Source organism: Sciurus carolinensis, chromosome 11 (assembly GCF_902686445.1).
Source record: "Sciurus carolinensis chromosome 11, mSciCar1.2, whole genome shotgun sequence".
Taxonomy (NCBI): domain Eukaryota; kingdom Metazoa; phylum Chordata; class Mammalia; order Rodentia; family Sciuridae; genus Sciurus; species Sciurus carolinensis.
In genome coordinates, this window is record NC_062223.1 from 48,998,339 (window position 1) to 49,011,685 (window position 13,347).

At 35.1% G+C, this 13,347-nt stretch overlaps 1 protein-coding gene across 5 annotated transcripts in view; it reads right to left on the minus strand.

Moving 5' to 3' along the window:
* Positions 1-13,347, minus strand: part of Mettl15 (methyltransferase like 15) — a 261,551-nt gene that overhangs the window by 20,205 nt on the left and 227,999 nt on the right. For 3 of the 5 annotated variants that reach the window (XM_047518338.1, XM_047518337.1, XM_047518339.1), the window contains exon 7: positions 10,142-13,085. The exons of the other annotated variants lie outside the window; for them this stretch is intronic. In XM_047518338.1, the coding sequence (XP_047374294.1) occupies positions 12,643-13,085 (443 nt within the window). In that variant the 3' untranslated portion in view covers positions 10,142-12,642. Of the gene's footprint in view, positions 1-10,141; positions 13,086-13,347 lie in introns of those variants that run through there. 5 annotated transcript variants of the gene reach the window in all.

Sequence of the window (13,347 nt, forward strand, 5' to 3'; positions counted from 1 at the left end):
TCCCCTCTTTTGAATATTTTTCACTCCTTATTATATCTCTGATACTTGCATTTCGATTTCAAATAAAAGTGTTTTATACATGTTGTCCTTTGTGAAATGGTTGATCCAAATTATATATCATTACAAAAGTTGATGTACTAGTAAAAATACTTAATTTGATGTTAACTTGAACTCCTTTATTTTTCTTATTTTAATATCTACGAAATAATAATTATTTTCTATTTCAGGAAGACTCCAATCTGTTTATTCCACTTTGTTATCTTGATAAGAAATTCATCTCTCATCCAACTCCATGGATGATCATGAAGTGATGTTACAGTATTACTTCCACTGAAAAACACCCTAGAACTACTTATATCTTACAAAGAATATGCATTAGCTATAGTCTGCCTTGATGGAACACAGGAAGAGAATCCAGTGAACAAATCACAGTGTTCGGGAGAAAGACCCACAAAAGGAGTGATTTTGGGAATGAAATGAAAACAAGATTTTTATGGGGGAATAGATGAACACTCTCAAATGCTATAGAGAACAAGTAGCTCAAGATGGTGATTAGTCTTTTGGAACAAGGGTCCTACACTGATTCTTAAGAGAACAGTTTCTATAGAGAATACATAAGAATTAAACCAAAGATAGGTGATGAGTATAGGCTCTCTGAAGAAATCAAGTATGCAAGAAAACAGAAAACAGTTGATATTTTGGTAAAAAAACCAGAGTCAAGTAGATATTTAGTTGTTATTCTTTGCATTTAACATGGAGACCTTGTAAGCATGTTTGTAGGCTGAAGTAAAAACACCAGCAGAGAAAGGACTGAAGAATGGAGGAGGAAAACAAAATGGATCAAACTGTTCTGGAGAAGATAGGGGGTGGGGAAAAAAACAAGGACATAAACTTTCTTCTGAAACAGGAATATAAAATAGGGATCAAGGAAGAGATTTATAAATGCTGAGATGAAGGTAAAGGGGTAGGAATTATAAGGATCTAGTTCTGATAATATTTATTTCTACAGCCTGTAAAGGGAAGATTATCAGCTCACTTGAAGTACCCTTAGTTCCTTCACCTTTCACCACTTATTTTCCCTTTAAGACTTGCAACATGTACATTTTAGTCCCTTAGTCTTTTATCATTGGTTTTAGAGAAGTAGGAGATTTTTCATATATCTATAATAATCTTTTATTATTTTACAAATTATTTCCTTTCTCTTCTAAAAATGTATTTTGGAGACTCTTACTATAAGAACTATGTAGACTGACTATTTACTGATACAGAATCATAGGAAGAAAAATAGTTCTCCAACCAAAATGAATGTCAGATAACTTCACTTTTTTAAAAAAGATCTCATCTTGTTTTCTTATACATGGAAATTCTACAAGAGCAATGACTTGTGTTTTATAAACCCTGTCAAGGTACAGCAAACAATGAGGGTGGTAAATAAATACAGGGAGTAAAATTCCCAAATAATAAAATTGGCTATAAATCAGTTGCTACTAGAAATGCAGAAACTGCACTTAAAACTACCAAAAATGAAGAATATGCATCCTTAATCACAGTGTTCAGCAAAATAACAGCATAACTGAGTAATTAATGTGTCTAGAATAATGCTAAATATTTTACATGCCTTTTTTATCCTAAAAATTTTTGGTTCATGCATAAATATTTATTATTTTATATTTAATTCATAGTAACTTCACTAAAAAGGACCAATACTTTCCTCATTTTCAATAAATGAAAAATAAAGTAAATGAGAGTTCAAGATAAATAGCATGCTCAAGTTCATACATTTAGCTAACAATACATGCAGACTTGGAATTCAAACTCATGTTTTTCTGACTTAACAGCCAATAGTGTTATTTAAAATGCTCCTGAATTTAGCACCTATAAGTTGGATAATATTTTTCCTTGTGAAAGAGTTAGAACTCATTATTTGATTTTCTGGCAACACAACTTGCCCATGTAAGACAAAGAAGTATTATTGGTCAAAGCACAAGCCAGACTTTAAGAAATAGAAACAATTACTGAAGAATCAGAAATAACTCATGTCCTCTTCTTTGATTTCAGCTTCGTATACTAGCATTCGAGCAATGATATAACAGGACAACTGCTAATGGTAGACAACTTGTTCAGAATTTAAGGTAAAACATTGCTTAAGGAGAGGCAGTGTTTACTAAAGAGGCAATCTCTGATTTTACATATGAGAGCATTACATTTTTTTTTTTTTTGTCTAATAATCTGGGTGGATAGTGAGAGAAGAAAGTAAGGTAGCCAAAAAATGTTATGAATTTTATGATAGGTATTATAAGCTATGACCATTGTTATCTTGCAGAATTAATTCTATTGAATTTTTAATGTTTCTGAAAATGTATGCTACAAGTATATTTTTTAAAAAATAATTTATATTTAAATGTTCCATTAGAATTCCTACAGATCATTCTGTATGTTACCAAACATTAGCTGAAAATAGTAGCTATTAGCAGAGAAATTTGAGAAAATAATATAAAAATAGTTTTGCTTGTTATACAACCCAGCCTCTTTAGAATATGGTGCTGATTTTTATAAACTGTGCTCCATTTGACATCAAACATATGGTATGTGGTTCTGAGAAAAATATATCAGGTTTTCTGTCATTAAATTTATATTTGTCAAGCACTGCACAAAATTCCCTTCATATTTTAAAACTTACAACTTTCTAATATAGAATGCTGCTACACAAAAATATCTATTAGAAAGTTGTAGCAACTATTAAAACTGAATAGAAAAAGTAACTATATTAAAGGAAATACAGATTACTATTTTTTATTTTTTTGTATCAAGGATTGAACCCAGGGGTACTCAATCACTGAACCACATTCCCAGCACTTTTTATATTTTATTTAGAAACGGTCTCATTGAATTGCATAGGGCCTCACTAAGTTACTGAGGTTGGCTTTGAACTTGTGATCATCCTACCTCAGACTCCCAAGCTGCTGGGATTATAGGTGTGTGCCACTGTGCCAGGCCAAAATACACAATTTTAACCAGAAGCAATTCTTAGTGAATTTTTTTCCATTACAAAGATGATAACACATAAAGCTTAAGTTTGCCAGAGAACATGCCAATTTCACTAATATTTCTTTTTCCCAAGTAAAGTTGAAATATAAACTAATATCATCTCAACTGGCATAAGAAAATCACAGGTAATATGAATAGAGAAAGTTAAGGAGAGGTATATAAAAAGAAGTAAGAGAGGCATTTAAAAAAAATTTCTCCTTAAATGGTTATTCTTTCCTATATGCTTATTGAATGAATATAAATGTGTGTTTGTGTGCATGTACGTGTATGTGTGTATGTTTAACCATCACATCCCATTAAGAATTGTCTCATACTTTTTGAATGAGAGATTTCAAATAAAATTAAAATTGTCTTTTAAAGTCTGAAGGATGAAATCGTAAATGCTTCTAATTTAAAAATAAGAATTAGCGAGGTAAAGTGGTGCATGCCTGTATTCCTGGGTGGGGAGGCTGAAGCAGGAGGATAACAAGTTTGAGGCCAGCCTCAGAACTAAGTGAGACCCTAAGCAACTAAGCAAGACCCTGACTCAAAATTTTAAAAATTTAAATAAGAGTAGGGATGTGGCTCAGTGGTTATGCGCCCCTGGGTTCAATCTCTAGTATCAAAACAAATAAATAAAAATAAGATTTAGAAATAATTTTTTTAAACTCTAGAAATATATAATACGCTGTAAAGATTAAAAAAGATACGATTTTCAAATACATGTAAGTGAATGTTAACAGATATTAATTTAAAAAACAATTGGCATACTGTATTCTCTCATATACTAATAGTTATAAGAAATACTTCAATATAAATGAGTGTAACCACAAATTATACATGTTAAATGAAATAGATAAGATATAAAGATATGATTAATATTTTTCAAAAAACTAACACTTCAGAGAGAATGTAATTAATATACAAATTTTAAAACAAAGTGAATGAAGATGGCGGCCTAGAGGGTGACTGCTCCCCCAGTCGCTCCAGAACCCAGGAGTTAAGAAGGGGAGACATTGAGAGACTCGGACTGAAATAGAGCCACGGGTGAGTCTGCCCACTGGGTAAAGCTCGGCCCGGGTGACAGGCCCAGATAGAGGTGGCTTATCGGAGCCGGGCAGGGCAGCTAGAGTCATCCACAGGCAGCCCTGCGCACTCCGGCGGTGGGCCCCGCCCACACAGCCAGCTTCTCCAGGTTCTCAGAACGGAACTGGACCGCTAGTGAGAGCCTTTCTGAACAGAACAAGCTCCGAGTCCCGGAGCCACTGCAGTGCAGTGTACTCCGGCAACGAACCAGCGGAGAGCCTCGATCCGCAGGCAGCCTCTGGGATCAGGGCAGGGCAGCCAGAGACCGCTTCAGGCGGCTCTGCCCACTCCGGCTGCAGGCTCTCTTCACGGGGCAATCCAAGATGGCGGCCTAGAGGGAGACTGCTCCCCCAGTCGCTCCAGAACCCAGGAGTTAAGAAGGGGAGGCATTGAGAGACTCGGACTGAAATAGAACCACGGGTGAGTCTACCCACTGGGTAAAGCTCAGCCCGGGTGGCAGGCCCAGATAGAGGTGGCTTATTGGAGCCGGGCAGGGCAGCTAGAGTCTTCCCAAGGTAGCCTTCCACACTCCGGCAGTGGGCTCCTCCCACACGGCCAGCTGCACGGTGCAGGCCCACAGTGAGAGCATTTCCGCACAGAGCCAGTTCCAAACCGTGGAACCAGTAGGGGGCTAGGGGCAGTTTTCTTCGGATGCGCTGCTTTATCAGATTCCTCCAAGACATCAGGCTACTGAAGGCTGGGAGGTGATACACTGGAAATCTACCGGGACACTATAAGCCAATAGCAGAAAACTGCAATATCTCAGGGTCCCACTGACAACTGACCAATATGAGAAAACAAGGGAAGAAAATGTCCCAAACAAACCTAGATACTACATCAATAAAACCCAATGACAGCACAGCAGAAGAAATGTCAGAAAGGGAGTTCAGAATGTACGTAATTAAAACGATCAGAGAAGCTAATGAGGAGATGAAAGAGCAAATGCAGGCATTGAAGGAGGAGATGAAAGAGCAAATGCAGGCATTAAATGATCACACCAACCAACAGTTAAAAGAGCAAATACGGGAAGCAAGAGATCATTTCAATAAAGAGTTAGAGATACTGAAAAAAAACCAAACTGAAATCCTTGAAATGAAGGAAACAATAAACCAAGTTAAAAACTCCATAGAAAGCATAACCAATAGGATAGAACAGCTGGAAGACAGAACCTCAGACATTGAAGACAAATTATTTAACCTTGAAAGCAAAGTTGGCCAAACAGAAAAGATGGTAAGAAATCATGAACAGAATCTACAAGAATTATGGGATATCATGAAAAGGCCAAATTTAAGAATTATTGGGATTGAGGAAGGCTTAGAGAAACAAACCAAAGGAAGGAACAATCTATTCAATGAAATAATAACAGAAAATTTCCCAAATCTGAAGAATGAAATGGAAAACCAAGTACAAGAGGCTTATAGAACTCCAAACATACAAAATTACAACAGACCCACACCAAGGCACATTATTATGAAAATACCTAACATACAAAATAAAGACAGAATTTTAAAGGCCACGAGAGAAAAGAATCAAATTACATTCAGAGGGAAACCAATAAGAATATCAGCAGATTTTTCAATCCAGACCCTAAAAGCTAGAAGGGCCTGGAACAACATATACCAAGCCCTGAAAGAAAACGGATGCCAACCAAGAATCTTATACCCAGCAAAACTTACCTTCAAATTTGATGATGAAATAAGATCCTTCCATGATAAACAAAAGCTAAAGGAATTTACAAAAAGAAAGCCAGCATTACAGAACATTCTCAGCAAAATATTCCATGAGGAAGAGATGAAAAACAATGATGCAAATCAGCAACAGGAGGCGCTAGCCTAAAGGAATAGCCAAATAAAGGAGAAACCAAATCATGTCAAAAACAAATATGAGTCAATTGACTGAGAATACAAATCATATCACAATAATAACCCTGAATGTCAATGGCCTGAATTCATCAATCAAAAGACACAGACTGGCAGATTGGATTAAAAAGAAAAATCCAACAATATGCTGCCTGCAAGAGACTCATCTCATAGAAAGAGACACCCATAGATTAAAGGTGAAAGGATGGGGAAAAACATACCATGCACACGGACATAGCAAAAAAGCTGGAGTATCCATCCTCATCTCAGATAATGTGGACTTCAAACCAAAACTAGTCAGAAGGAATAAAGAAGGACAGTACATGCTGCTTAAGGGAAGCATAAATCAGCAAGACATAACAATCATAAATATCTATGCCCCGAACATTGGCTCATCCACGTACGTCAAACAAATCCTTCTCAATTCCAGAAATCAAATAGACCACAACACAATAATACTAGGCAATTTTAACACACCTCTCTCACCACTGGATAGATCTTCCAAACAAAAATTGAATAAAGAAACTATAGATCTCAACAACACAATCAGTAATTTAGACTTAACGGACATATATAGAATATACCATCCAACAAAGAACGAATACACTTTCTTCTCAGCAGCACATGGATCCTTCTCTAAAATAGACCATATTTTATGCCACAAAGCTACTGTTAGCAAATACAAGAAGATAGAGATACTACCTTGTACTCTATCAGATCATAATGGATTGAAATTAGAAATAAATGACAGAATAAAAAACAGAAACTTCTCCAATACCTGGAGACTAAATAATACACTATTATATGATGAATGGATAACAGAAGACATCAGGAGGGAAATAAAAAAATTCTTAGAAGTAAACGAGAACAAAGACACATCATATCAAAATCTCTGGGACACTATGAAAGCAGTACTTAGAGGAAGATTTATTTCATGGGGTGCATTCAAAAAAAGAAGTAGAAATCAACAAATAAACGACTTAACACTACAGCTCAAAGCGCTAGAAAAAGAAGAGCAGACCAATACCAAAAGTAGTAGAAGACAGGAAATAGTTAAAATCAGAGCTGAAATCAACGAAATCGAAACAAAAGAAACAATTGGAAAAATTAACAAAATAAATAGCTGGTTCTTTGAAAAAATAAATAAAATTGATAAACCCTTAGCCACACTAACAAAGAGAAAGAGGGAGAAAACTCAAATTACTAAAATTCGGAATGAACAAGGAAACATCACAACAGACACGAGTGAAATACAAAACATAATTAGAAGCTATTTCGAAAATCTATACTCCAACAAAACAGAAAACCTCGAAGACATCAACAAATTTCTAGAGACATATGAATTACCTAAACTGAACGAGGAGGACATACACAACTTAAATAAACCAATTGCAAGCAATGAAATAGAAGAGGTCATCAGAAGCCTACCAACAAAGAAAAGTCCAGGACCAGATGGGTTCTCAGCCGAGTTCTACAAAGCCTTTCAAGAAGAGCTCATTCCAATATTCCTCAAAGTATTCCATGAAATAGAAGAGGAGGGAACCCTACCAAACTCGTTCTATGAAGCCAATATCACCCCAATACCTAAACCAGACAGAGACACATCGAGGAAAGAAAATTTCAGGCCAATATTCTTAATGAACATCGACGCAAAAATTCTCAACAAAATTTTAGCAAATCGCATACAAATGTATATTAAAAAGATAGTGCACCACGATCAAGTGGGTTTTATCCCAGGGATGCAAGGTTGGTTCAACATTCGGAAATCAATAAATGTCATTCACAATATCAACAGACTTAAAGTTAAGAATCACATGATTATTTCAATAGATGCAGAAAAAGCATTCGATAAAATACAGCATCCCTTCATGCTCAAAACACTAGAAAAAATTGGGGTAGTGGGAACATTCCTAAACATTATAAAGGCAATCTAAGCTAAGCCCATGGCTAATATCATTCTAAATGGTGAAAAACTGAAAGCGTTCCCCCTAAAAACTGGAACAAGGCAGGGATGCCCTCTTTCACCGCTTCTATTCTAGCCAGAGCAATCAGACAAACCAAAGAAATTAAAGGGATACGAATAGGAAAAGAAGAACTCAAACTATCCCTGTTCGCTGATGACATGATTGTATATTTAGAGGAACCTGGAAATTCCACCAGAAAACTTTTAGAACTCATAAGTGAATTCAGTAAAGTAGCAGGTTACAAGATCAATGCTCATAAATCCAATGCATTTTTATACATAAGTGATGAATCTTCAGAAAGAGAAATTAGGAAAACTACCCCATTCACAATAGCATCGAAAAAAATAAAATACTTGGGAATCAATCTCACAAAAGAGGTGAAAGACCTCTACAATGAGAACTACAGAACAGTAAAGAAAGAAATTAAAGAAAACCTTAGAAGATGGAAAGATCTCCCATGTTCCTGGATAGGCAGAATTAATATCGTCAAAATGGCTATACTACCTAAAGTGCTATATAGATTCAATGCAATTCCAATTAAAATCCCAATGATGTACCTTGCAGAAATAGAGCAAGCAATTATGAAATTCATCTGGAAGAATAAAAAACCTAGAATAGCTAAAGCAATCCTCAGTAGCAAGAGCGAAGCAGGGGGTATCGCAATACCAGATCTTCAACTCTACTACAAAGCAATAGTAACAAAAACGGCATGGTATTGGTACCAAAATAGACAGGTAGATCAATGGTACAGAATAGAGGACACAGACACAAACCCAAATAAATACAATTTTCTCATACTAGACAAAGGTTCCAACAATATGCAATGAAGAAAAGATAGCCTCTTCAACAAATGGTGCTGGGAAAACTGGAAAACCATATGCAATAGAATGAAATTAAACCCCTATCTCTCACCCTACACAAAACTCAACTCAAAATGGATCAAGGACCTCAGAATCAGACCAGAGACCCTGCATCTTATAGAAGAAAAAGTAGGTCCAAATCTTCAACTTGTTGGCTTAGGATCAGACTTCCTTAACAGGAGTCCCATAGCACAAGAAATAAAAGCAAGAATCAACAACTGGGATAGATTCAAACTTAAAAGCTTTCTCTCAGCAAAGGAAACTATCAGAAATGTGAAGAGAGAGCCTACAGAGTGGGAGAATATCTTTGCCAACCATACCTCAGATAGAGCGCTAATTTCCAGAATCTATAAAGAACTCAAAAAACTCTACACCAAGAATACAAATAATCCAATCAACAAATGGGCTAAGGAAATGAACAGACACTTCACAGAAGAAGATGTACAAGTATCAACAGATATATGAAAAAATGTTCAACATCCCTAGTAATAAGGGAAATGCAAATCAAAACTACCCTAAGATTTCATCTCACCCCAATTAGAATGGCGATTATCAAGAATACAAGCAACAATAGGTGTTGGCGAGGATGTGGTGAAAAAGGAACACTCATACATTGCTGGTGGGGTTGCAAATTAGTGCAACCACTCTGGAAAGCAGTGTGGAGATTCCTCAGAAAGCTTGGAATGGAAACACCATTTGACCCAGTTATCCCACTCCTTGGCCTATACCCAAAGGACTTAAAATCAGCATACTACAGAGATACAGCCACATCAATGTTCATTGCTGCTCAATTCACCATAGCCAGATTGTGGAACCAACCTAGATGCCCTTCAGTTGATGAATGGATAAAGAAACTGTGGCATATTTATACAATGGAATATTACTCCGCAATGAAGAATGATAAAATTATGGCATTTGTAGGCAAATGGTCGAAATTGGAGAATATCATGCTAAGTGAGATAAGCCAGTCTCAAAAAACTAAAGGACGAATGATCTCGCTGATAAGCGGATGAGGACATATAATGGGGTGTGGGAGGGGCTAGCATTAGGTTTAGGGTTAGGTTTAGAGTTAGGCTAAGGAGAGCGGTAAGAATGAAGGAAAGAAGGACTGTGTAGAGGGAAAATAGGGGTGGGAGGTGTGGGGGGGAGGGGAAAAATAAAATAAACATCATTACCCTATGTAAATGTAAAAAAAAATAAAATAAAAAAAAATAAAACAAAGTGAATAAGTAGGGATATTACTTATTAAATTTCATTTAAGACATGAACAAAAAAAATTGTTAATGGATATACATGATGTTGATGCTAAGCTAAAATGATTCATACAAAGCAGTCAATATAGTGATTCAGAAATATTTTATTAGAAAAGTATTACATATTCATTGTAATAATCCATTTTTTATTTTCTATGTGTATTGCTTGAATTTCCCAAAGCCATTCTCCATAATTAACCATTTAAAACTCATTCACATGTTTTATTATATACTTTACAACAAAGCCTAAAAACAAAACATTTAATATATTTTGTACTAAAACACTCTGAAACCAATTTGGTGTGTATTGAAGAGGTATTTTTCTCATCATCTCACTCAAGATTTTGTTCTGTCAGAGTATTAGTCCCCTAGGTTTTGCTGTAACATATTACCAGAAACTGGGTAGCTTAAAACAGTTGGAATGTAATTTTTAACGCTTTAGAGGCTAGAAGCCCTAAATCAAGATATCTGCAGAGTGGGTTCTTGCTAGAGATTCTGAGGGAGAATTTGTTCCTTGCTTTTCTCCTAGCATCTAGTAGTTGCCAACAATCTTCAGTATCCCTTCGCGTATAGAATTATCACTCTAATTTTTGCTTCCAACTTCATGTAGCATTCACTTCTGTCTCTCCTCTTCTTATAAGGACACAAGTCATATTGGATTAAAGGCCATCCCTGCTCCAGTATGACCTCATCGTAACCACTCACATCTGAAATGATGGTATTTCCAAATAAGGTTTCATTCTAAAGTTCTAGGAAGCACTTGAATATTAGGACACACACTATCCAATCCAGTGCAATTAATTTTCACTTGACATTAAAGAAAAAATTCCCCATACTATAAAGAATGCAAAAATAGGTGAATCATGGTTGAATATAAGAGTGTGGTCTTGTTTTCTAATCAGATATTCATATGGGAAATTACTGTTGTGAATCTTTCTCATTCACAAATATATTCTACACATGAAGAGAAACAAAATTCTTCAGGTAAGATTCAGGGGATTAACATAGGTGTATCTCTTGTTTATATTTTCAGCACATTCTCCAGAATTTTTTCTAATTCTGATTCATTGCAGGATTGTTTATATTTAAATAAAGTCTGTAAAATAAAAACAGTTAACAAGTGTGGAGACTAAGTTAAATATTACAGAGGTAAATAAAATAAGTCTGAGGTAAATATAGTTACGTATTTTATTCACTTGGATTCCTCTATTAAGTATATGTAATCATACTAGAAAGTATGAATTCTTTGTGTATTTGAAGAAATAGTTTACTGAGAAAATTAATGATTTCAAGAATTACTTAAGAGAATACTCATTTACATGTACTTTAATCACCATGCTCCCTCCCCACTCCATATACCCTTTGAATAATTATCTCCTACTCATCCTTCAGGTCATAATTCAAGTATCATGTTCTCAGACCTGGTTTCCTCTACTAGAGGCTCTTAAATTACATTATACACTTCTGTGTAGCATTTATCACTCTGTGCATTTCATATTGACTTTTGTGATTATTTAGCTAACAACATTCTCCTCCACTAGACAACAAGCTTCATGGAATAGGTGGGTCATGGGTATTGTACTCACCTTTGTTTCTCTAATGTAAAGTTCAGTACTTGCTGAATAACTGAATAAATTAGAAGTGCATATTTACTAATAAAAAATGACATGTAAATTATGAATCAATCTCATCAATTTGTTAAAGAATCTTCCACCAAGTACAATTTTCCTGAATACACATTTTATCCTTATTATAGTTATTATGACTGGGTAGAAACATTAAGGGAGCATTAATTTTAATATATTGAATAAATCAGACAGTTTTCCACTTCAAATAGACTCCACTGAATTCTTCTGAATAGCTCAATAAAAAATGCTGGCTTCAAACAAGTTTACATTTTTCACTAATAGTGTTCTGAGTTATTAGAACAGATACAATTGATATTAAACATAAGTTCTGTGAAACACTTCTCTGTGATGGCTGTTAGAGCAATTCTATATTTTCACTTTGGAATTTATGAAAATTAGCCCATTATATATTGAAAAATCCTTTTGAAGTGATGAAGTATAAATTTTAATAGTGAAATACACAGTATAATGCATTTTAAAATAATATTTGAAAATTAAAACTTGTAAAAAGCCTATTGTGAAAAAGCTGCAGTAATTTATTATTCACCAATATGGGAATTAAAATTTATTCCATAATCATCATGAATTATTTGAGCCACAGAAAGTCTGTTGTAAATCTGAATATTTAAATTCAGAATTTAGGGCATGCAGACATGATTATAATCTCCTTCTCTTTGACAGTTGGAGTTTAGAAATTTATATAAACATAATATTATTCTAAAAAACTTCCTGGTCAGAGAATTTCAGAAATCAAATATAATGCAAGATAAACATTTTTTTCCTGCCTTAAGATGCTGCTGCTCTGAGTTGTACTTTATGTTATGCTAAAATTTCCCAGTTTCTTTTGCGAAGAAAATAATTCTAAACACTATCAATTTCAAGACTACCCTATGCTTTAAGCTGGGGGTATTAACCTATTCATCACATAGAAAAATAAATTAAAGAAAATGAGGGAAAATTTGATCTCATAATTTCACAGCTGCTCTAAGCTTGGCTGAGCGCCCTCTGGGGTTATTTTGTACATCCTGATCTTCCGGAGTAAGCACTTTCTTATGTATCAATTCCCACATTAAAGGAGCTCTTACAGAGCTTCCTTCCTTGTTTTCATGATAGGAACTCAACTGGGATGTTTGTATCACCTTCTGTCTAACACTTAAGTTAAACTTTTCCATCATGCTTATCCCAAGCAAAAACCTTTTGACAATTCGATCCTCTAATGAGTGGAAGGAAAGGGCAACAAGGCGACCACCAGGTCTCAGAAACTTCTGAGCTGTCTTCAGTCCCATGTAGAGTTCATTGAGCTCATTGTTCACGAATATGCGAAGAGCTTGGAAAGTCTTGGTAGCAATATGGGTAGATCGTTGTAGTAAGTCTTTTCGTGCATAAATAGCAGAGGGAGGAAATGCACCTATGGGTAGATTTCGTAAAAACAGGAAAAGAGAACATGCAACATTAATACTTTCACTGTAAACGTACTGAGTTGTGTGTAGTATACACATATTTAAGGAACTAAATTTTCTTAGAGATCGTGGCATTTCATTCACACTTTCCTTTCTAACTTCCAAACATTCTTCTAAAGTTTAAAACTATGTATCACAAATGTCTTTCATGATTCATAAAGAGAAATGAAATCAAACAAGGAACAAAGAAAGAGAATGAGTGGATAAGTA